We start from the raw sequence: 25,681 nt of genomic DNA, 5'->3' as shown, positions 1-25,681 counted from the left end.
TCAATCTTGACATAGTGGGCAGAGGAAGGGTTTCCATCTTGTATCCATCAACTGGGCTATGAGAAACTCGAGAACAAGAGTGGAATCTTCCACATCTCTCCTCTTCACCACTGTGTCCAGCAAAGTGCTGGGCACACAATGTGTAATAAATGCTTGTTATGAATGAACTTTACACAGCGTCACATTTCTAACCCTCCCTCCCTCTCCTCCTCATCACTGTGAGGTTTGAGTTTCAGGCAGAGAGAAAAAGAGACAGAGAAATGGATCCCTTGTGGCTTGATCCACTTGAAAGCTGTGCCAAGGTTGATAAGTGTTTTGCTGTCCTGGAAAACTCAAGTAGAACTTGTCAGATGATGCTACAGATCTTGAGTAGCTCATCTCTTGCCTTTCAGGAGAATTTCCAGACAGGTGATTTCATTTCAGATTTTGTCTGTCTTATTTGAGTAGATTTAAAAGCCAAGACTTTAAAATGTCAGTATTAGATTTGTGCTAGGGAAGTAATAGAAGTGATAAAAGATCTCCATCTCACATTCAGGCGCTGCCGGTGGAATGAAAACGGAGATGACCGTTTTTGGAAACTGTTTGCCAGTTTATCAAGCTAAATGTACACCTACCCTATGACCCAGAAATTCTACTCCTAGATATATACTCAAGGGAAATTTAAGCAAATGTCCACCAAAAAAAAAAAAAAAGTTTTTGTACAAGAATGCCCTTTATTCATCATATCCTCAAACTAGAAATATCCCAATTGTCCATCAAAAGAAAAATGGATAGACCTGGCCGGTGTGGCTCAGTTGGTTGGGTGTCATCCTGTGCACTGAAAGGTTGCTGGTTCGATTCCCAGTCAGGGCACATGCCCGGGTTGTGGGCTTGATCCTGGGATAGGGGGAGACAGCTGATTGATGTTATGCTCTCACATTGATATTTCTCTCTCTCCCTCTCCCTTCCTCTGCCTCTAAAAATCAATAAACAACAAAAAAAGAATGGATAAACAAACTGTTTATTCAAACAATGGAATACAACACAGCCTGAAGGAGCTGCTCTTTAAATGCTGCAATCAGCAAATTTGTTAGGAGGAGATATTATTTCCTAATTAATTTGAGCTACAGATGGGTTGAAAAGAGCCAAATGACCAATCAGGATGGAAGGGGTGCAGAGAGAGCCAAGGAGAAAATGGAACACTAAAAATGGGCAGCTGGCTTGGCTGATGTGGCTCAATGGTCGAGCATCGACCTATGATTCCAGAGATCAGGTCTGATTCCTGGTCAAGGCACATGCCCAGGTGTGGGCTCGATCCCCAACAGGGGGCGTGCAGCAGGAAGCTGATCAATGACTCATCATTGGTGTTTCTATCCCTCTCCCTCTCCCTTCCTCTCTCTGAAATCAATAAAGACATATTTTTAAAAAGGGCAGCTGTATGAATAGCCCAGGGATTCAAATTATTTTGATTTTTCTTGACTATCAGTCAGGATTGGGTCAGGAGACAGGAATCACACTGGTGATTTGAACAGGAAGAATTTAATATAAAGAATTGTTACCTAGATAGTTATAAAGTTATTAACTAGTAACTGAACAGGTAAAAAGAACTCTGAGGGATGATGGAGTAGCTACCACTCCCAGGAGGAAAGGAACCAAAGGAAAAGGTTGCAATTATTGAAACTTTAAAGATAAGAGGCTATTCAGCCATAAAAAGGAATGAAGTATGGATACATGCTCGAGCTTGGATGAAATGTGAAAACATTATGCGAGGTAAAAAGCCAGACATACAAGTCCACATGTTGTATGATTCTATTCACATGAAAATCCAAAATGGGAACTCTATAGAGACAGAAAGTAGGTTAGTGGTTACCAGAGGCTGGGAGGGTGGGATGGGGGTATAGGGAGGTGATAGCTAAAGGGTGCGGGGTTTCTTTTTAAAAGATGTGGTAAAATATACATAAAAGTTCCATTGGACAGCACTGCTCTAGAAAGTATTAGCCAACTAAAAGACACAAATTCAACAGATATCACACGGGTTGTTTTAAAATTAAATACCACTTTATAATTTTATTTGCACCTAGCACACACATTTTTTGAAAACTAAGACATGCCCTATTAGTCAAGAAGTTAACAAAATATAAGCATCCACATAGAATATATTCTAAGGTGACTTCATTTACATAGCTTCTCAGAGAAACACACAGTAAATTCTTTTTGCTTATAGGCCAGTGTTGGACCAGATTTAGAATTCACAAGGCTGCGGGGAGGTTCCACAACACTACCCTGATGGATGACTTGTATCCACACAGCACCATCAAGCCGGCTGGTTTCCACCAGAAAACTAATGGAGCTGCTGGTCCTCCCTTCCCTACCCAGCATTCATTTCCATGCTGCAAAAGCCCCACAGGATCTGAAGCTTAATGGGATGGCATCATTAGACCTGGAGCTTCATGCGAGGGGTCAAGGGAAGGGGGTGCTGAACTTTTGTCTAAACCGGCAGGCACCAGTCTTCAAAGAACTGGTTCTAATATCTGATAAGGAAACCCAGAATCCCCTGAATAGCAGCGAAACTGGATTTTAATTCCCGTTTTGTGTTCTGTTCTTGCAGGATTGCAGCTTGGCCTTGAAAAGGGACATTTATTATCCCTCCAGATCTTTCCTCCATACTGCATAAGGCCTCCTTTCCAATCAGTGCTGATCCTGCTATTCTCTTCCTCATGAGCCATCGATGACTCCCATGCAATAACTTTAAACCCCTCCGCCAGGCATTCGAGGCCCTCTGATTCGGCTTCCACTGCTTATTTTTCCAGGTTCATCTCCCACCACCCTCCCTGGCTCTCCCTGTGATCTCCCCCTCTCTATTTCTGTCTTGCAAATGCTGCCTCCTCTGCCCAGGGGATGGTGGGGACGGTGATCACCTGACTTTCTATGCTTTGTCCAAAACTTAGCTAGATTTGCCACTCATCGATGAGTGGAGCCAAAATCACTTCCATTTTGAACACCTCGTTCTGGGCTCAGGGCCTGACCTTGAACAGGACCTCCATAACTGATATTTTCTGTGGTCCACTATTGCACTTGGCCTGTCCGGCCAGTTTCCCTCCCATTTCTGGGTATTTGTGTCTCCCTGTGCTGGCCTAGAGGGCAGGAACCATTCTTGTTCTTCTTGCCCTCATCATCCAAATGCCTAACAAGTAGTAAATGCCTCATAAATATTGCCGCATTGAGTTGATACCTATCCTGAAGGGGGAAGGTCACTCAGTGTCTGCTGCCTCTTAGGCATGTAAGACACAATACACAAGTGGTTTAGATACAATACAGAAATGGTTACCACAGGCAACAGAGTCAGTTTTGAAGTCAAGGTACTAAATCAGTATTAAGCGCAATCCATAAAGGTTAATGATTTATCAACACTGATCTACTAACACTGTTATCTTGCCAGTTAGTTAAAGGCTGTCAAAGGCTGTCGAGGGAAGCAGTAAGTGTAGCTCTAAGTAGTAATCAATGAATGGAGAGGTGCCTTTGATCCTATGTGACCTGCCGAATGAACCACAGGGAGGAAACTAGGAATGGTAATTCTAACTTCCCAGTAGGAGTGTGTCAGCCCCTGGGGGTTTTAAAGCAAACCGGCTCTCTCAATTATCAGGTGTCTCTCTCAATTACTAGGCTTTCAAGGTGTGTGATCCTTGGGTTACCTGCAATAGCATCACCTGTGCTGTAAATTAAGCATGCAGACTCTTGGGCCCTGCCCCCGTCCCACTTAACCAGAGCATCTGTGGTTGGGGGTAGGAATCTGCATTTTATATAAACTCCCTAGGGGATCTTTATGCTCATTAAGGTTTGCAAACCTTTACCCGCCATTCTTGAAAATATAGTCAGTCTAGGGGAAGGAAGAACGCAGCCAGAAAGAAGGCAGCAGCTCCACTTCTGAGGATGCTTGTGTCTCCCAGACATATGTGCAAAGGGATGGGACCCAAACAGTCTCTACTGACTCCAAGAAAATTAACCAGTAACTCAGGCTTGGGTTGTCGACCTATAATGGAGAGAATGGAGGGGAGGGGAGCAACTCGGTCTCTGGAATGAGCACCCCTGATCTTCCCAGAGGGCAGTGGTGTGCAGGAGACTACATGTCAAACAGCCAGACTTCCTGTCTAGCCTAAGTGATGCAATCACCTTGTATAAGATGCGGTAGGTTTCTTCCTCCATCATGGGCTGAAGTGTCAGCATCACTCTGCCCCTGGCCTTATTCTCACCCCTCTTCTCTTAACTTCCTAGTTCCTTTGGGGGCTGGGGGGAAGCAATCAAGTAGTTCACGGAACCAAAACCAAATCAGAATTCAGAGTAGATCCAATATAAACACATCAAGCACATCTTCACTGGGAGGGTGCAGACAACAGGAAGGCAGAGCACATTTCCTACAGGCAAATGACAGAATGTTCCACCCACAGCCGGCCCGCTAGGCAACGTGAAGGCGACACGAATGTTATCTCAACTAGGGAATCACGAGCGAGAGGGGTAGGGATCAGGCCTGCACGTGAGGCGGGGAAGACCAGACTCGGCGGCCTCCAGCCTTTCACTGGATTTGGAGAGGACAAGCAGAGTCTCTGCCTGGCTTTAGCTCCGAAGGACGTGGCAACCTTTGGTCGCTGAGGAAGCTCAGTTACCAACGTCAAGGGTGATAAAGGCTTTCCCAATCTACTGGGCCAACCAGGCAGAGGCTGGGTTCCCAGCTGGGACACTGCTTTCGTCTTCTCCCTCAGCTCCACACCTGAGATTTCCAAGACCAAGATAGCTTATCCTCTGCCAGAGACAAAGCCTTTTTCAGATCCCCATCCAGACAATTCTCGGTTTAAAAAATAAGACTTGAAAGGCAAGTTTTAAAATTAAGAATTGAACCACCGTCCAGCCAGTATGGCTCAGCAGTTGAGCTTCCACCCAAGATCCAGGAGATCATGGTTCGATTCCCGATCAGGGCACATGCCCGGGTTGCGGGCTCAATCCCTAGTCGGGGGCCTGCAGGAGGCAGCCGATCAATGACGAGACGACTTTCTCATCATTGATGTTTCTATCTCTCTCTCTCTTCATCTCCTTGAAATTAATAAAAATATATTAAAAAAAAAAAAAGAGTTGAACTACTGTCTGCACGCTTGAGCAGCTGTAAGTGGAGGGAAGGTGAGTCTCCTTCAGGGTGCACTCATTCCTTTTTGTTGTGTTCCAGGACTCGGTAGGGAACCCCAGAGGCGCTTCTGGAGCTGTGTTCTTCTTGCATGACAGGCAGTGTGGCCGGAGCATAGATCTCAGAAATGTTGTCATTGTTTTCCAGGGCCCCGTAGGAAAAAGAAGCTTTGAGGTCGGGCTGGACTACCATCCCTTTGTCATGCATGTTCTGCATACCTGAAATGAAATCCATTTTCCCCAAATCATTATGTGGTGAGGGGGCCAAAGGAGGTGGCACTTTTCTCTATCCCGCCACAGACTAATTATAGTGCTTGAGAGCTAATCATGTGCATTGTCAATTTCCTGAATGCTTTAGATTGAAAAAAGAACACCCATAAATATATACTAGAAATGTTATATTATGGTTGCTAAGCAAGGAGGGAGGCATCTTCAGGAAATATGCACACAGACCAGCCACTATCAAGGGAAACCATCGGTTGGCCTGGAATGTGGTGGGAAGGTCTGTTTGGGCCACAGGAGGAGTAGAACCAGTGCTGTGCCTGGAACATGGTAGATGCCATCACTTTTCTGCTGACTGAGATCAGGATCTAGAAAATGTCACTATATTGTTGACAGAAGAGGGTAAGTTTTGTGTCATGGACACGTCACGGTGACAGATGCATCACGACGCTCAGAGGGAGCGTTTTGACCTTACCATTAACATCCCCGATTCACATAAGTGGTGAGGTGTGACTTAGCTTATTACTTCTGGGCACACTGATGTTTGATTTCTACTTACATTTGAGAGGAAAACTTTAGTCATGAATTCCTTTAACCTTACTCGACAGCTCCCCTAGTCAGGTAGGACCTGGTCTTTTCTGAGGCCAACTCTTACCATGTAGGAATTAAGACTCTTCAAAGTCTCTTGTCCCCACGCTGAGTCATAAGAAACCGAATGCAAAGTGTTTTCTAGGAAAGCCTGATGATGATTATAACAGCTGACATCTCACTGCTTAATAGGCCTTCGACACTGGGCTAAGTGCTTTAAAAAGTAATAGTAACAGCAGCAGCAAAAATGATAATAGCTGACTCGTGCTGAATGTTTAGTTGGTGGCAGACACTGTTGCAAACAGCTATAAAGTTTTATCTCATTTGATCCTTACAGCTAGCAATAAGGGAAACCAGGCAGTTGGCGGTCACAGAGCTATGAAGTGGCAGTGCCAGGATTCAGGCTCAGGTGGCTTAAACTCTGAAGCCCACACCCGTACCTGGAATGCTGTGTGGGCCGCCCTATACACCTGCACTCAATCTCCAAAAGTCCTGTGACAGAGAGACGCTACTATCCTCATTTTCTGGACAAGAAAACAGGTTCAGAGAGGTGAGGTGAGGTAACTTGCCAAGGTCACACAGCTAAGACAGAGCTGGGTTCGGACACCAAAGCCCGTGCTCTTATTTACTCTGCAAACAGGCCAGGAAGACCCAGTTTGTGGAAGGCCCTTTGCTCCCACATTGCATAAGCCTTAGTTGACAGTCATTTGAAGGATACAGCTTAAGAGTCTGCGCTTTGATTTTTGGTCGGGGATGGGGGAAGATGAAGGGATGCTTTTTCCTCAGGGAAGAGACTTGCCTTACTGGGCATAGTTTAGCTTCTGGATTTTTAAATTTGGGTTTACTGACTCATTGCAATGAGGGAGATGGACACCATGGGGAAGCGTGGGGTGTTTCAGTAAAAAAGTATTAAGTTAGAAAGGACTTACTATTTGGGTTTGCATTAGGTGATTTGGGGGAAGGTTTAGGGAAGCAGGGCTTTGCTTTGGACTAGATGCCGTAGGGAAGTGGGGATAGTTCTATAACTGAGGATCTTAATTGTTATGTAGGAGAGAAGATCAGACTGAGGCTAATCTGTGATTGGTAAAGAGCAGCCATCACTCATGTTAGGGGGATGGATGGTTGGCTCTTTGTGGTCTGGACAATGTTCATGTGTCGTCTGTGTTCAGGCATGATTCTGGAGTGGTCCTGTTTGTCTTGATCCATCAGGGTCACAGGGTGGCCTTGTCTGAGGTGAAATTGTTTATGTTCAGCCAGGGACACCAAGGCACAGCTCCCACCTATCAGGGACTGCTTTTCTCTCTCATTCTTTAGAAGTCTTTTAGATGCTAGAATTACTTTAAACCTCTCCAAATTGTGATGTGTAGTAAATTTGGGGGATTTGAATGCTCTGTGAATAGTATGGTCCTGGTCTGTTGTGAAGATACCAGTCTAGGGAGACCAAAAGCAAGGCCCTGATGCAAACCAGGGAAACCAAACAGCTAGAAAAGCTACTGTGTTTAAGCAGTTTTATTCTTCAAATTCTACCTGGCATCAGGTCAAACAAGTGTTTAAAATTTCCGAAGCTTTTTTTTTTTAAAGCAAAAGGGAAGTGAAACCAAATTTAACCAGGCATCTACCACGTCCCAGACACTGTGCAAGGGGTCCTTTAACACGTTATCCCACCACCCTGAAAGGAGTCCCAATTTACAGGTCACGGTCAGAGTCCGTGGGAGGTCCAGGCCCAAGGTTGCTGAGTGGGTAGCGGGAAGAACTGGGACTTGAATCCAGATCATCTGAACTCTAAGCCCATGCTCTTCATAATGCAGTACACAGGTCTACTCGGAAGTGTCTGGCATGCCACAGCAATAGGGCGGGGTCTCCTTTCTTCAGCACCCACTTCCCACTGGTCACAGGGTACAAAGAGGAAGCAAGAGCCACATCCACAAACAGGGCAGAATGCTGATCTTTAGGATTCCCTTAGGTTACCTTCTATTTTCTACCAGAAAATACATCTGTATATGTGCGTATACAAATAGTTATACAGGTATAAACACATACACAGTTTGTCAACACACAAACACACAGATACATACACATACTTGCACACACACGGGGTTGACACCTCACCTATCTGGAACTCAGCTATCCAGCGCCCTCATCTATCCGGAACACAGCCGAGACCAAGGAAGTAAGCAAAAAAGGCATCTGAGCAGCCCGGTTAGATGTTTAAAAAGTCCATGCACTAAGGCTCATGCACGTAACTCCTAGGAGAAACCTGAAGGCCCCAACTCAGAGCTTATGCATTTTAATTTCATACACAAGTCAAACAGGTTGGGTCAAATGAGAAGACTGACACGGTGTGGCTATGCTGGTAACAGCAGAAATTGCAGGCTAGAATGACACACAACGGCTTAACAGCAAGAGATAGGAAATAATGTGAAAAGTAGACACGTAAACAATGGGGTCACTTGAGGCAGGAGAACCTCCGTCAGCTCTGAGAACAAACCTACATCACAGAGTTATGGATTAAGCAGCACTCTATGCCATCAGTGTGATTATATTTTGTTCATTAGACTGTCTTAATGAAGCGTGGGAGAGTTCTATCTATTATATTGAAAATAAAAATTGTGAGTTAAAGAGGGAAAACTAGTGGTCACCGGCAACTCATAGAATTTAGGTCAGCAAACCTAGCCGGGGCTGGCCCAGTGTCCTAACTTTTCTAATCTGGATCCCTCAGGCTGGACAGATACTCTCCAGTTCTCCACAGGCCCCACCACTCCCTTTTGTGCAGTACTTTGCTGATTTGCACAATTATGTTACTGTTAGGCCTTAAGGGCATTCGAGCTTGTGCTTCTCAGCATGAACCCTCAACTCCCTGGGGGAATTAGGCTTTCCAGAACAATCCACTCCTTTGTGGCCTAAGGAGTGAGGTTAGAGTACTTGAATTTCATTCATCCTACTTTCCTTCCCCTCTCTGATCACTTCATTCCAACTAGACACATGGGTTTTTCCTTTTGCAGGCATGAAGCCTGGGGCTGAAGACCATAATTAATTACATCCATTATGAATCAGGATTGTCTTTAAAAGATCCCAAAATAGAAATGGGGACTGGCACGATGTGCTCAAAACCAACTGAGGTTCTTCAGCCATTGCCTCCTCTTTTGCACACCAAGATTTAAAAAAGAGAGAGAGACAGAGAGAGACAGTCACACCATAATGGCACAGCACACCTTCCCTGTTCAAACCCAGCAGCTGGCCGTCTCTTTTTAAACAGGAAGCAGTCATTCTATATGGATGAGCTGGCCGGCTGGAGACACGGGATTTTAACGTTACCTGGCATGGCATCCATGGAAATATAGGGCTCGAATGGAACGGCCTTCTTCCTGTTCCGTGTGATCAAGAAGACGCCCAAGAATGCGATGAGGCACCTGAGGGACAGAGAGAAGGGAGGAAGAGATATGAGGCCAGAGTGAGGCTGGGAGGGGGCCTTTCAAACCCAGGGAATGGAAAAAAGGTAGAAAGAAGGCTGCAGGCTGCAGAGGGGGGCATTCACTGCGGAGCAGGCCTAAGGGGCTGCTGGGTCTGAGACCTGCGGGGCGCAGACGTGACATGAATAACAACATCCCCACGCGCTCTCCACTCTGCACAAGTCTTAATGGGAATAAATTAGGCTCTCCCAGGCAAAACTCCACGGTCCTTCACTTCCACTTAGCCCGCGTCTCAGAACTTTGCCTTTAAAAATATGTTTCAATTTAAAATGTTCCTTATAGTCTACATTTAATCAATGCAGGAGTAGAGAAAGTAAAAATTGGAAAGTCCCTGTACTCCCCCAGTCCTACTCCTCCAGGGAGGTGTATATTCTTCCAGAGTCTTTTTTTTTTTTTTAAATCCTCACCTGAGGATATTTTTTTCATTGCTTTTCAGAGAGAATGGAAGGGGGAGAGAGAGAGAGAAAGAGAGAGAGAGAAACATCGATGTGACAGAGACACATCAATTGGTTGCCTGCTGCACACGCCCAGACCCGGGCCGGGGACTGAGCCTGCAACCCAGGTACATGCCCTTGGCCGAAGGGTCCTGGGCCGACCCTCTAACCACAGAGCCAAGACAGCCAGGGCCCAGAGTCTTTTTTGTTGTTTTCTTTTCCCTGGATCTTAGATAAACAAGCTCTCTTTCTAAAAACCGAGGCATGATTTTCATGTAGTAAAACACACAAACCCTAGATATAGATGTCCATGAATTTTATCTGTGCACACACACGCGTGATCGCACCAGGTCAACAGAGAAGACGTTTCCATCCCCTCCACTCCAGAAAGTGTCCCTGGGCCTCTTCCCAATTCGCGCAACCCTTCCCCAGAGGAAGCCATCATTTTGACTTCTCTCACCACAGATTCGATTTGCCTGTTTTTGAGCTTCTTGCAAGCTACAGCATAGTGTGTCTGACTCTTTTATGGCTAGCTTCTTTCACCCAATAAATGTTTTTATGATTCATCCACTTTATTGTGTGTATTCACTATTTTTTGAAATATGTTTTTACTGCTTTCAAAGAGAGGAAGGGAGAGGGAAAGAGAGATAGAAACATCAATTGGTTGCCTCCTGCACACCCCCTACTGGGGATCAAGCCAGCAACCCAGGCATGTGCCCTGATGGGGAATCGAACCGGGACCTCCTGGTGCATGGGACAACTCTCAACCAACTGAGTCACACCCACCAGGCATTTTAGTTCATTACTTTTAATTGTCGTGTTGAGTCCATTGTCTGAATATAGTATAGTTTGTTTTTTAGTCTCCTATTGATAGACATTTGGGTTGTATCCAGTTTGGGCATATTATGAATAAAACTACTATAAATATTAATGTATAAGTAATTTTGTCAATAAATATACTCATTTCTTTTGGGAATAGGTCCATAGGTGGAATTGTGAGATCTTAGAATAGACTATACATTAAAAAAAAATAACTTTTTCCATCTAATGTATCCTAGGCATGTCAGTACCTACAGACTGGCCCTAAGGTATTTTTTTACACAAACATGCTATAATTTAACCTGTTTCTACTGCTGGGCATTTACGTTGCTTCCAATTACTTGCTTTCTAATTAGTTTTAAAATTAGCCTCATACATGTGTTTTTGTGTCCCATTTCAATTATTTTCCCAAGATAAATGATTAGAAATAAAATGCTACATCAAAAATATGCTCATTTAAAATTTTTACTGCTATGGCCAAACCGTCCCTTTCCACATTAAAGAGCTTCCCAGTCTTCCCATCCTCTTGCCAACATGGACTATTATCAATCTATTAGTTTTTGTAAAATGATGGCATCTCATGTAGTTTCAATATGCATTTCTTTGATCTGAGGTTCAGGATGCAAGGCCTTTCATGTGTTAAAATGTGATTTTTTAGAAATGACAAGAAGTTAAAGCCCAAGGGGAAGAAAGGGGAAGGAAATAAAGCCCTTGGAGGAGTCAAGTGCTCACCTCCGGGGACAAAGCTCCAATCCCGGCTGCTCCACTGGCTCTCCAGGGTTGCCTGAGAGGCCGAAGCAACAACGGGAAGGGAGGCAACCCGCCAGGAACTGTGCATGCAAGGCCCTGGGACCAGAGAGGAGGGCAGGACTCACCCCAGGGCAAACATGCAGATGTGCAGCGCGTCCTCTGCGATGAAGTCCAGGTAAAACACTGCACCTGCAGCAAATAACAGAAAATTTCAAACCACCTACTTGCCAGTCTGTCTGGGACTTGGCTAAGCTCTCTTCCCTGCAGGAAACCGAGGCGATCAAAAAATATTATGACCACACCTAGTAAAATATTAGAACGGAATCAAAGTCATTTAAGGCAACAGACTGTGTCTTCTTTCTCCCCCCCACCCGGGCTCCTCTTATCGCCATCTTTTTTTTAACTTTGTATTTTGAGATAATAGTAGACTCACAAAAATAGTACAGGGTTCCCGTGCACGCTTCCCCCAATGAAACAATACCATGAACTCAACTACAGACGTATTTACCAGTCTTTTACATACTCCTTTTCCTCATCTTTTTTTGGACATAGAAGCTACACTTTGTGTTTAAGCTGTCGGAGCGTTCAGATGTCAAGCCTGGGAGCCACACGGGCCTGCCACCCTCACCCTACGGCAGCATCTGTCTGGACTCAGGCAGAGTTCCTGAACTCCTGATTCCCTGCCCAACTTCTGACTCAACCATGGTGTTTGCTCTTCCTTTCAACCGTGGCTGGACCGAAGTTCTTGACCGTGATGTGTCTTTGCTTTAGGATAGCTTTCAGGCTGCTCTGGCCAGTGCCCCACTCGATCCCTGGTACCGCCGAGAGCACAGGCCCTGGTGGGTGTGTGGCCCTGCTCCTTCCTACCTCTGTGAGCGGGACTGGGGCACCGCTCATCTAACATGCAGTGCAAAGCATACGGCTTCATGGCCAGGCGTTCCTCAAAGGCAGGCACATTGGTTCTTACTGGCCTTTTTTACTCTGAAGGTTTTAGTCGCCAATGCCACTTAAAAACAAACTCTGCCCTGGCTGGGTGGTTCTGGTTGAAGCATGTCTCATACACCAAAAGGTTGCAGGTTCGATCTCCAGTTGGGGAGTATAGGGGAGGTAATCAATCAATGCTTCTCTCCCACATCAATGTTTCTCTCAATCTCTCCTCCCACCCCAAAATTAATAAAAACATATCCTCAGGTGAGGATTAAAAAAACAACAAAAACAAAAAAATCTCTGACGTGCTTTCAGCCTCTAAAGCCACCTCAGAAAGAAAATGAAAAAAAAAAAAAATTAGGGGTGGAGTGGAAGAAAAGGGGAATATAATAATAATAATAATCATTGACTGACTCCTACTATCTTGTAGATGCTTCATATACTCATGATCTCTAAAATTTATATAAAAGAAATCTGTGGTCAGTTGTCCAATGGAGGCTGTGGAGCTAGCAGGTGACGGCAAAAATTATTAAAGAAACCTTGCATCAGCTCTATAAAGTAGGGGCCATTTGGGTTGTACATACTTCAGTTTTAGGAGGTAAGTGTTATTACCTCTATTTTATGAATGTAGAACTCAGGCACAGAGAGGTTAAGTGATTCTCCCAGAGCCACAGAGTTCTGTGTCTGTGCTGGGGTGCAAACCCAGGTCTCTCTGCCTCCAAAGCCTGTGCTTTCTCCACAGGCAGAACCAGTCAGTGGAACTGGCCTTCGGACCAAGGTGGAGCCTCCTCCCTCCACCCTGGAGTACTGTCCCTGCTGCTAGCACTCGGCCACCCTTACCTGCTGTGATGGCGACCGTTGTGGATAGAATGTAGCCCACACTGGCAATCAGAGATGAGTCGTACATCTGTGAGGCCTGACTTAAAAACCTGCAGTACAAAAGCACTCCGGTCAGCGGGCTGTGGGGGTGTCGGAAAGGCCGAGGTGAAAGCCTGGTCTGGCCAGGGTGAATCAGCCGCATGCATCACACTGAGACCTGTGCAGTTCACCCTCCTGTCCCCACACAGGATCGTCACATTCCCTTCCAGGCCCACTGCTGGGCACCAGGTCTCAGATGTGAACAAGGCCCAGGCCTGCCCTCAGACCGGTTACTTCTGACTTAATTCTTATGCTTAGAGAGAGAGTGATCACCTTGCTCTTCCACTTGGGGAGATTTGAGAGAGATTTCTTGAGGACACGAAATGACACTGTTTTGTTTTTCACCTAGCTGACAAAAGGGTGCCTTGTGGGGATGGCACAACTCGAGTCCCCGAAACAGACGCCTGCCTCAGAGCAGACGGGAGGTGAGGCAGCCTCTGATCATGCATTTCTCACACTGTGACGCAGAGGGTCAAACACACCCACTCCAGGCTTTGTCTCTCAAGCAACAAGCCCCTACACGGGGCAGCTCAGCAAATTAACAGCCCCGCTCTCCACAGCAGGTGCCGAGCCCTGGCAGTAGGCTGCACCCGAGTGCTCGGCCTTCCCTCGGCTTCACAAGCAATGCAGCGAGGCCCAGCAAATGGAGGGGCCCCACGTGCCAAGGCCCAGAAGGAAAAGTACTTGCAACTCACGCGGCTTGATAGATGGCAGTTGCCACCATGCACACGAGCATCACGTAGAAGATGGGGTAGTCCAGCTGCAGGTTCCCCTGGATGGACAAGACAAGCATCCCGGCCACTGCCTTCACCGTCACCACCGTCATCGAGCCTGCCAAGGGTGGACACACATGCTGGGGCCTCAGGAACATGCAGGGAGTCAGACCCCGAACGTCAGTTTATCACCCCAAAGCGCTTGGGGAGAAAGGATGGAGGGAACCCTGGCACAGTCAACCCAGCGATTCATGTGGTGAGCGGGCGCTGTTTGTCCCGGATCTCTGGGACCTCTCCCTTGAGCTGCCCGCTGTCTACGCTGCTACGTCAAGGACATGAGGAAAGTAAAGCCCTGACAAATATTTCCAAATGTTGCTTCAAAACTTCTAAAAGCAATGGGTTCAGGTCCCTGTGCCTGGAACACAGTGGGCCTATCTTTGAATGGATAAATAACCCTCTTTTGAGTATCATTCTCATGGCAATCACAGGAATATCATGTAATGGGCAAAGAGCTCTTTTTTAAGATCTCAATTATATTTTTAAAAACATGTCTCTGGCCCGGCAGGGCGTGGCTCAGTGGTTGAGCATCGACCTAGGATCCAGGAGATCGCAGTTCGATTCCCAGTCAGGGCACATGCCTGAGTTGTGGGCTCGATCCCCAGTTGGGGGTGTGCAGGAGGCAGCTGATCAATGACTCTCTCATCATTGATGTTTTTAGCTCTCTCTCTCTGTCTCTCTCTCTGAAATCAATAAAGATATATTTAAAACAACAACAACAAACATGACTTTGGACAGATGTCCCGAAATGTTTTGGAACCCTACCCCTAATGCACATGCACATGCTTTTCCAATATACATATGTGCTTATGTATTCTAAAATAGAGTCATGCAACACTGCGTTTATATGTATGTACATTATGAAATGTGCAGGAAATACCACTTAAAAGGGCACTTGTACTTGTCTCATTGAGTCCCCTCCCTCCAAGATCTGGGTGCTCTCTTAGGCCCACTATTAGAGGACAGTGCAGCTTAAACAGGGAGAGTCCTGGGAGGCAGCAGCAGGGTTTCCCTGACCCCCTCCCTCCTTCCCCGGGAAGCACAGGTCCTTACCAAAGCTCTAGTTAGTAACCAAACACTATGCGGGGTTAGAGCCTTGCCCCAACCTGATTTAGGAACCATTTTCCCCATGGCACCCATCCCTCTAAAAGGAAAGGAAACTAAAGAGAGAACAAGATCAGTTCTTGCCTTTGAATCCAGAATTACTTCCTAGACTCTGATTGGTTTTGCACGGACCCTTAAGGACTCAATTGCTGAAACCTCTGACTTCTCTGAAATGACATCCTAACCCTCCTCACCCCTCCTCTGCGCTGTCCTTCCTTGCAGCTGTGTATATAAAGTACTCGTCCCCTTGCTAACTGCCATTTCCTCCCTTCAGAATGGGACACCCCGGGGGTCAGTCTGTCCTGTGCGTCGCTGTAGTGTTTCCAGCACCACTCCTGGCACTTGGGAGACTCAGTATTTGAACACGAGCACTGAACGCAGCCAGCAGTGTGACGGATCACACGCAGGGGAACCGCCTCCAGCCAGCAGGGACCTCCGGGCGCTCCTGGGGACGGCAGAGCTCTGCCGCCCAGACCCTCCCTTACCGAGTAACGCCACCAAGAGAAGAATCACGACGATGTTGTTGGTGCCCTTCTCCTTGTAGAAGTACAGCAGCAAGCAGAACAGAATGATCTCCACGAGCTACGGAAAGCAGCAAGAGGGGGTCAGCGGGGGGCAGAGACAGGGAGACCGGAGACCCTGGTGGGCTGGGCTGGGGGTGACGCTGCTGACTTCATTAGTCACAGACCGTCGGAGCTGAAAGGGCATTGAAACACCCAACACTCCCTGAACTACTGATAGGATCCTGTGGAAAAGGAGGGAATACTGCGTGGTTCTCTCAAATCCCCAGACAACACTGAGAAGGAGTTTGCTTCGTGGCTGAGCTTTGAGGGTGAGGGGCTGGCCCCACATCCACATGGACAAGATTCATTAGGCTGAGACAATCTCTTCCTACTTCACTGCTCCATGGGTAACCCCACTAAAACTGGGGGTCGGTCAAAGAGGGAGACGCTTGTTCACAAAGAAGAGCTCCTTGGTGAAGCAGACAAGTGCACACGCCCCTTGCCCCCTGGCCAAGCCTCCAATGTGTGCGGCTTAGTAGAGCAGGGAGAACAGGACACTAGAGTCAGGGAGGCCCAGGTCTGAACTGGGATCTGCTCTTAAACTAGTTGTGTGGCCTTGGGCAAGTCACTTAACTTCTCTAAACCTCAGTTACCTCCTCTGTGAAATAGGGATAACAGTAATTCTTACCTTATAGGGCCATAATCACAGCTCAAACTTAACGAACACATAAATAAGCCAGGTACTACTCTAAGCATTTTATCTATACTCAAGTAATTAGATCAGCACAATAATTCTATGAAATAGGTACCGTCACAACCCCAAGCTAGTAAATGGCAGGATTTGAACCTGGACAGTCTGAGAAGCTCCCCCGACTTGGATCAACAACTCATCTTTTCTACGCCTTAAAGGCCCAGACATTGGCAATACTTCCCCAAGAAGTGAAGCCAGCCCCAGCCGCCGGCAAAAGGAAAGCAGAAAAATCTGACAATGGTTCAGCTCCGTTTGCCTACCCCAACCTTCTACCAATGTTTATTTATTATAAAAACTGATGCAGAAACATTAACGGGCATCTTGAAAAGAAAATTTTAGAAAATGCCTCATAATGAGAGACCACAAAACACAGCTGCTTTCATCTCTGTTTTTGTCGCAGTGAATACATATTTTATCTATTCGTCATCGTTGCCAACGCACAATTTTGCATCGGGCTGCTTTTAGTTACCATAAACAATTTTTGTGTTTTATGAAGTTGTCATAATTATCTCTAATGGCTGCAGAATAGTCCATCAAGCAGATGGACAGTTATTTATTTAACACTCCCAACCATCGGGCGTGCATCCAGGGGGGCCCCATTTTTCAGCCATTCTTCCCGATGCCTAAATGCTGCCTGGAACAGCACGTGGCGTTCCCATGAGATGGCTGTGTAGAAGCTGGTGCCTCCTGATAGATCAGTTCTGTGAGCACGTCTCATTTATTTTTTTAAAATCCACAGTGTCTGGCATATAACAGACAAAAATATTTATTGAATTTGATTTGGCCAGATCTCTCTAGCTGGCAGCACTGTCTCAGTCACAATGAAAGAAGATCAGCTGACTCGGTCACTGAGCATCTTGCCAAGTGCTAGATGGTTTCCATGTCACCTTGTGCCTCTCCAAACAACCAGCCCAGGTCCAGTGACTCCCACCAGTTTAGAGGAGGCAGAGCTTCCAGTTAAGTGACTTGGCCAAAGTCACACGGCATATAATGGATTTGAAACTTTTCCTAAAGAGCTGGGTCTCTGGCTCTGTCCTGCACACATTCCTCCATGTCCATCAGGTAAATGCTGGGGCTGGCTGGTGGTAGGGAGACGACATAGCGCCCAGCTTGGGAAAGCTTTCTTCTGCCTTGTGGGTAAACTGAGGAAAAGCATGTTCCAAGGCCTCTAGAGCAGTCTGAGCTGCTCACATCAGAGGGGGCACAGTGAATACCTGTGTCAGTGGGCCATGGTGAAGGACGGTGGCACTTGAGGCCAGGCAGGCCAGGCTTCAAGTCCAGTTCTGCTCTCATGGGACTCAGAACAAGTTAGCTAACCTCTCTAAGCCCTGGTTTTCTCATCCAGAAAATGGAGAGAAAAATACTTATAGGGTTGTTGAGAGAATACATAAAAAAGTGGTTAGCACAATGCCAGGCATGGAGCAGGACTACCCCTGTAGCCTTAGCCAACACCTTGCATGTTTCCCTTGATTAGTTTGTTTGCAGACCTAACACTGGATGTAAATGGGGCAGAGGGAGGACTGACTTCTCGCTGGGTGTTCAGGAGACAAAGTTTCCAGTGTCTACTGTGTTTCTATCAGCTGTGTGATACTGGGCAAAAATAAGTAAATAACATTTTATAATTGTTTAAAATTTCATCTTTCCTTCTTCCCATAAAAGTGATAAATGCTCCCTGTAGAAATTTTGGATGATACATAAAGACAAAGACAAGATAAAAACTCAGTCATAATTCTATCTCCTAGAGAAAACTACTGATGGAACGTATTTTTACATCTAGTCTTTTATAGGTACATTAGATGTGCATGAACACCTCTAAAAATAAATTTATCACATTCCTCGGTTTTAGACATTCCTCAGGACCTAAGTGAAGAAAGCACCTCCCTGTGAACTATGTATCCTGCACAAGCATGGTCTTCGGTGCTATGAAATACATCATGGTTCACATGCATCCCCTAATGCTGGGTATTCAGGTTTCTGGTTTCTAAGACTCGATCCCCCCTCCCAACATCTCAGGAGGAAGGACCAGAGGCTTCTCTTACCATGTACAAGAGAAAAGGCCAGCTCACGAGGTGCTTGGTGATGTTCTCGCCAGTCATCTTCTCATGGCTGTTGGGTGCGAATGTCACCAGCAAGTAGGTGCCCACAATGGCCAAACTGCAGCCGACAAAGGACAAGACGTAGCGCCCTGCAGGGAAGGGAAGCTGTCACAGGCTGAGGCACAGGCCCTGGGCCAGTGCTTGCTTCTAGTGTAACACAGCTGACTCGTTATAGTTTGTATTTTTGGTTTTCCTTTCTTAAAAAAAAATAGATTCTCTTTCCTTAATGTTATTTTTTAACGAGATATAGCAGGCACACGAAAAACTGCTTGATGAATTCTCACCAAGTGAGCACACTCATGTAACCGGCACCCAGATCAAGAAAGGGAACATTGCCCGGCCGGGCGTGGCTCAGCGGTTGAGCATTGACCTAGGATCCAGGAGATCGGGGTTTGACTCCCGGTCAGGGCACGTGCCTGGGTTGAGGGCTCCATCCCCAGTCGGGGGCGTGTAGGAGGTAGCCAATCAATGACTCATCACTGATGTTTCTATCTCTCCCTCTCCCTCTCCCTCTCCCTTCCTCTCTCTGAAATCAATAAAGATATATTTTTAAAAAAGAAAGGGAACATTAGCAGGACCGCCAAATCCCCTCTGTGTCTGCTCCCAATCGCTAGATCCCACGCCCAGGGTACCACTTTGACGTCGCCAGCACTAAGAATTTGCCTGGGTTACTCTTTATACAAAGGTGCTCGCGCAAGATGATGCCCGTGAGATGCGCCTGTCTCGCAGGCGCAGTGGTACGTCCCTCATTCTCGCCGCTGGGCAGCGGTCCACTGTGCTCATGGGACACAGTTTACCCATGCTACTGCTGATGGGCACGTAAGCGGTCTCCAGGCTCGGGCTATAACACACACGGTGCTGTGAACATTCTCGTACATGTCATTTGGAAAACATACCTGTGTATTTCTGCTGGGTATAAAACTAGGATTAGCATCCCTGGTATGTGAATGCTCCGTTTAGTAGTTACTGTCAAATGGTTTTCCAAAGTGGCTGAACCAATTTATACTCCCACTAGCGGAGGACAAGAGTAGAACTACATGTTTTCTCTTCATTTTGGCCATTCTGGTGTTGCGCTGTGGTTTTAACATACATTTTACAGGGAATATTTTATTTTTTTAAATATATCTTTATTGATTTCAGAGAGAGGGAAGGAGAGGGGGAGAGAGAGATAGAAACATCCATGATGAGAGAGTCCTTGATCGGCTGCCTCCTGCACGCCCCTGACTGGGGATGGAGCCCACAACCCTGGCATGTGCCTGGACCAGGAATCGAACCACGATCTCCTGGATCCTAGGTCGATGCTCAACCGCTGAGCCACACCCGACTGGGCTACAGGGAATATTTTAAACTAGAATCGCTTTATGGGCAAGATAAAAAAATCAAATAAAACAAAACCTCAAAAGCAAACCTTCAGAGCCAACCACGTACCTTTAAAAATTACCTCATCCTTTCTCAACTGGCTTTTTAACCTACTCCCAAAGAAGCTTTCTAAATACTATCAATAGTCTAACCCACAGGCCTGTCAGAGACTGTAAGTGGCCCAGCAGGCATACTCAAGGGGAAAGGACGAGTCTCGTGACTCTTCCCCAGGGTCTCGTCGCAATCCAGTTGAACCCTGGGAAGCTGGTGAAAAGCCCAGGCCTAGGCAAGTGCAAAGGGCTGTGAGTTCTGAGCTGCACATGTGGTGACCGCAGGCCTCTGGGTTTTTCTGGCATAGAACTAACTACACCTATTTCGTTCCTGCTGTCTCTAGAAAATGTGATACTGTACTGCATTCAATGTCTTTTATTTTCATTCGAGGCCTCATAAGGTGCTCAAAATCCAGTTGAGCAACTGTTCCATGAATGAATGAACCACGGTTAAACTCCACAGAGTAAGTTCTATGCTGAGATACACAGCCTGCTGTCTTAAGTTTCTTTCAGGCAGGGACAGGTCTTACTCATTTCCAAGCCTGTGGTATCCAGCACAGGTGGCGCTGGGTAAATGTTTGCTGAATTTAATGGCGCTTTAGGCAGGGCAGCCATGTACAGCTAGATGTGAGGTGGACTGCAATCTAGCCCGTGCTCTGCTTACTAAGCCATGTGCCCACACAACCACAGATGCCCAGAGGAGCCATGGTTTTCCAGTCCATGTGGGGCACTGCCTGGACCAGTGTGCCTCTCAGTCCAGGACCTGGAATGACCCTGGAAGGAACATAATGCAGAACTGTCCCCCCCATCAGGCCTACTGCAAATCACTATAAGTCTGTTGGTCTTCTTGGTGTCATTTGTTTGCTAAGTAGTACTTTTGCTTTTTTTCAGTGTAAGAGTCTTTCCTTTTCCAGCCTCCTGGCCCCATCTTGCTGTTATGCTACACCAAAGATTCAGAACAGTGGTTCCCAAACCTCCTTATGTTTCTGCAGCATCTTGGGAGTTTCTTCTCCCTGACATCTTCTTTTAAAAAATTTGCAGATGCACAGAAAAGTTGAAAGAGTTGTATAGTCAGTATGCACTCTTCCACCACCTAGATTCTAAACTGAAATTTTATTATACTTGCGTTATCATATATCAATCTGTTCTCTTCATCCCTCCATCCATCCCTCAAGCCATTTTATTTTTTTGATACGTTTCAAAGCATGTTGCAGGCAAATATACTTCACTCTGGGTAGCTTGATAAGAATACAAATGCCCAGACCCCAGATGAGATTCAAAGTCTCCTGGGATAGAGCCTGGGCCACCATCGTGTTACTCCTGAACTCCTTAGCACAGCTTATAAAGCCTTGCACCACCCAGTCCTCCATGCCTCCCTGCTCTCATGTCCTTCCCCCTTTACTCATCTCTCCAGCTACACTGGCCTTACTGATACTGGACACACCAAGCTTATTTCTGCCCCAGGGCCTTTGTACCTGCTGTTCCCTCTACATGGAACACTCTGCTCACAGATCTTGGCATAGTAGTCTCCTTAGTATTAGGTTTGGGCTCAACGATCACCTCTTCAGAGAGTCTAACCCTGACCAGTCTAGGTAATGTATCACCCATTTCCCCTATGCCTCATCAAGAAGCATTCCATTTTCTCTGAAGCACTCACTAAGATTTAGAATTATTTTGTTTATTAGTTGTTTACTTGTTTATTGTATGCCCTCCCCCCAACACACACACATATTAGGCTGTAATTTCCATGAGAGCAGGAACCCCATCTGTCCTACTGTTATATCCCTGGCACCTAGAACAGAGCAGGTATTTTGGGGGAACATGTCTTCCCCACTCCTTGGGTTTCCATGTGGGGGGGCCTCCCATGGACCGACACGTCTGCCTCTTGCCCCACTGTCTGCATTTCTCAACTGAGTGGAGCCAATCTATCAAAAGGATTTACACACTGAGGCTTTGTTCTTTTTCCTTCCTTTTCTGCCCCAGACTACGTGAGGCAGTAATTCTGGGTAAGGGTTCCATTCTGTAAAACCAAATGCTTTCTTGGGAGACTGGCCCAAGGTCTAGCTGGGAAATGGGGAGAAAGTCCATTTGGCTGCACACCTAAGCTGCATGCTCCAATTTAGCTTTTATTGGTAATAAAGTGCAGCTGCCGGTCTCCTGTGTTTGACTTCTGTGTTTATTTCCCACTGCTTTAGAACGCAGTTAGGGAAAGTGGGTGCCTTTTATTAGGCTTTCTAAAATCCCAACGGTACATGCTCAACACATATTGACTGAACGGCTTGGGAACCACTGACTTCAAAACCCAGCTCTCAAGATGGGAGTGGAATATAGAACCGCTCTGGGGAGCTGGGAACAGGCGATCTCTAAATTGGGGCGTGCTGGTTTTATAATGAGAAAAAGCACAAGCACAATGAACAGCAGGGGTTCAAATCAGTGAACTTACTCAGAAAGTCCTTAGGTTTCCATTTTTCTTTGATGAAAATGATTCCTATGATGGCGCTAGCTATGAAAGGAAAAACACAGGAAAGGAGACTTGAGGCCGCCTTCAGTCAAAAGGAGTCCCTGCGCCCATGCCCTTTGGGTTGGCCCATCTGCGCTGGAGCTTCTGCTTCCTGTCCTCTCACTCGGGCTCCCAAGGGTTCAGTCCCTTCTGGTTTCCCTGATATTCCATCTCGGAAAGGGAGGTTCCTCTCCCAGCCTTCCTGAGGATTTCCTACAAGCCCAGGAGCACTGTGTGTTGAGCACTTGCCGGGCAACAGGCAATTTACTCAAGTTATTTCTGGTATGTTTACCCTTAGAGGTGTGGTTGCTATTTGTTCTCATTTGAAAAATGGGGACACTGAGGCTAAGAGAGGTAGGGGACCCACTCAAGATCATGCAGCTGGTAGGCAAAGGCTAGACTTGAACCCACGACTGTGGGAGGCCAGGGCTCTATCTCTTTGTCTTACAGAGTCTGATACTGTGAGGGAAAGACCAAGTTTGAGGACCTCATTCATGTTGCGGGCTGCTGGTTTACCAAGCCTGGTCAAGAAAACGAGGGTCTTATCATAGGGTCAGCAAAAGCAAGTAGGTTTCCACTCCTTTGTCAGCTCCTAGTAGCTGGCAGTGGCGGCCTGAAGCTCTGAGAACTCTGAGGGCCCATCGAGCCTCTTAGGAAGGAATGCCATGACTGATTAACGACGTCTGCCTTGGGTGCAGGAGGGCCTGCAGCTGCCATGCATATGTCATCCCTGGTGTAGAAGAGGCCCTCTTAATTCCTGGCAGGATTAGATTAGAATATGACTTTTTCTTGGAGAGCAGGGAGGAGCTTCTAGGCAACATGCACTGCTTGCCAGCCAGACGGAAGGAAGCATTTCAAAGCAAGTTCATTGTCCTTGCGCCTATGTACAAAAAAGCTATTGACCAATAGGCTACTAACATCTTTTATTTAAGAAGGAAAGAATTATTTTCTATTTTACTCGTGACCTCACGGATTTTAAAGCTCCTTTGTCTTTTAGTTGGTTCAAATGTTCTGAGACACTGGGTCAATGATTACAGATGTCATAGAAAAATGGCAGGTGAGAAAGTTAATGATGTTTTTAAAGTGATATCAGTTGAAGTAAAAAAGACCAGAGAACACGCTGAATTTCTTAGACGTGTAAGATATCTGAACTCTATAAAAGCTTAATGATCTTATGATGTTAGGGTGAATAGGTTAAGGTTTATCTTCCTTCCCCCAGGAGGATTAGAAAAATTAATATCTGTAAAGGGCTTACAGCAGTACCTAGAGTGTACGAAGCCCTTTGTTAAGTGCTAGCTTTTATTATCAAGGCAAAAGATGATAGGTTTAACGTGCATCTTTGATCCTGGTGGTGACACTGTGGTCACACAGGCAGCTGAGTCCCAGGGAGGGATGGGGGACCCTGGTCTTACCTATCACGGAGACTGCGCTGAGAGGCACGATCAGTGAGAGTGGAGCGAAGGCATAGGAGGCAAACACTCCGAGCTCGCCCAGCAGCATCAGGAACAGGCCCAGCCACCATGTCTTGGTCTTGAAATAGGCCCGGGGGTCCTTGGAGCCCGCCAGCCGGATGTGACAGTATTTCTAGAACAGTAAGTAAAGCAGAGGAGGTGTGGGTGAAGCCTGGAAATGTGCATTTCTAACCCACATCACAGGTGTGTGCAGTCTGGGGTGGGAGCCGTGGTCTCAGGACTCCCACTTTAGCCTGGCCTCAGGCTGACCTTCTCCCTCTGACTGCAATGCCCAGGAGTCCCCATGTTCGGGGTGCCTGCTCGGCTACACCCTCTTCTGTAGGAGTGTCCGCAGCTCTGCTGGGCAGCCCTGTGGGTATCAGTGGGCCCTGCCCTCTCTCGGGTGGATACTTGGCCCAACTATGGCTGATATCCTTTGCTCTGGAAGTGTGAATTTGGGGCACAGACACTGAGGCAGTGACTAAGGGACACTAAAAAGGCCACACTGCCTTTTGGGTAGGATCATGAGCGGGGCTCCAGAGGAGTAGATATGCAAGCAGAGATGCTGGTCTGTAAAAAGAAGAGGCATGAACCAGACAAGCAGCTAAGAGATCATGCTCCTCAGAAACATGCCCACACATATGTGTACACGGGAGCCGAGACGTACATGCCACCACCAGGGAAAGGGAGTTGGCCGCCCTGCTGCAGGATTATTCTGTCCACAGATGTCTGTCAAGTCTTAGCCTGGGTTTCCCAGAAGCAGTCTCTGAAACAAGGGCTTGGGAGCAGGGAGGTGGTGATTTGGGAGGTGATTCCAGGAAGCACTAGTAAGGGAGTGGAAAGTGAGACCGGGAAGGGGGAAGAGCCAATGAGGAGGGTACTCATGGGTGAGTTAGTGCCTGAAGCAAGTGGGGCTCAGTCCCACTGTGGACCCTCTGAGAACCCTGTGAACTCACCACAGAACCATCCCACCCGAGGATGGAAGCCTGGAGCATTAACCCACTGATTCCATCCCCCACTGGCTGAAGGCTGCCCCCAGGGGCATTAACCACCACACCACAACCCAGTGCAGCCACCAAGCTTCCCAGTTACACCTGCATGCCAGAGATTTTTAAGTAATGGAGAGCGTTGGTCATCAGAGTTGAAGGATGATAGGTGGGTCAAGTTGGGGCAAAGAACCAAGAGATTCTGGAAAGACCCACAGGGTATTGTCCCAGGCCCTGTCCAGGGATGAGTGGGCAACATCACAAAGAATGGAGGCAGCGGGGCCTGCACCAGACACCCGGGCTTATCGGCTGTGCCTCTGCCCCATACAGTGTTGGCGGCTGAAACTCACCTGGAGGTTAAGCGCAATGCTGACCACAAGGTGCCCGAAAATTGCCAGGAGGGCGCCGATTAAGTTTTCCTGTAAGGAAAGTTCACAGAGGCAGATATAACTGGGCCCAAGCTAAGGCCCCAGGACCACTTCCCAACTGTTTGAACTGGTTCTCAATACTTCCAGATAAAAACCAAAACTTGCAACAGAACTGATGCTAAACTCTCATTCTAGCAAATTGTAATATTTGTCTTGAGTATTGAAAGAACAGCCCCACTCTTCTCATTCAGATATTCATTCCTAAAGAATTGTTACTTTTTACTTAATAATCATTGCAGAACGTTATACTGCATTAATCAATCGTATCAATTAAAAAACTCTGGATCCAATCAAGGTTTATGAACATGCTATCAAAGGAACTTTTTAAAAATGAAATTTGATTACCTACTCTACATTCTTTCCTGCATAGCAGCATCATAGATGTTCATAAAATGTTTAAGTGT

At 46.7% G+C, this 25,681-nt stretch overlaps 1 protein-coding gene across 2 annotated transcripts; it reads right to left on the bottom strand.

Annotated features, from left to right (window-relative positions):
* Nucleotides 1–998: 998 nt before the first annotated feature.
* Nucleotides 999–25,259, bottom strand: NIPAL3 (NIPA like domain containing 3). Of its 2 annotated transcripts, XM_016219031.2 has the most exons (10): nucleotides 25,200–25,259; nucleotides 23,825–23,996; nucleotides 22,356–22,415; nucleotides 18,447–18,592; nucleotides 15,639–15,735; nucleotides 13,975–14,110; nucleotides 13,202–13,290; nucleotides 11,560–11,623; nucleotides 9,277–9,371; nucleotides 1,001–5,370 (listed from the first exon to the last, which is right to left on the bottom strand). In XM_016219031.2, the coding sequence occupies exons 2-10, from the start codon at nucleotides 23,910–23,912 to the stop codon at nucleotides 5,171–5,173; spliced, it is 975 nt and encodes a 324-aa protein (XP_016074517.2). In that variant the 5' UTR covers nucleotides 23,913–23,996; nucleotides 25,200–25,259; the 3' UTR covers nucleotides 1,001–5,170. The 2 variants fall into 2 exon arrangements, with proteins under 2 accessions (XP_087676338.1, XP_016074517.2); XM_087820212.1 differs by lacking the exons at nucleotides 22,356–22,415; nucleotides 25,200–25,259 and having other exon boundaries at nucleotides 999–5,370; nucleotides 23,825–24,059.
* Nucleotides 25,260–25,681: the final 422 nt, after the last annotated feature.

The sequence above is a fragment of the Miniopterus natalensis genome, chromosome 9 (assembly GCF_054644295.1).
Source record: "Miniopterus natalensis isolate mMinNat1 chromosome 9, mMinNat1.hap1, whole genome shotgun sequence".
Taxonomy (NCBI): domain Eukaryota; kingdom Metazoa; phylum Chordata; class Mammalia; order Chiroptera; family Miniopteridae; genus Miniopterus; species Miniopterus natalensis.
Note: the sequence above shows the minus strand (reverse complement) of the source record. Positions and strands in the feature narration are given on the sequence as shown.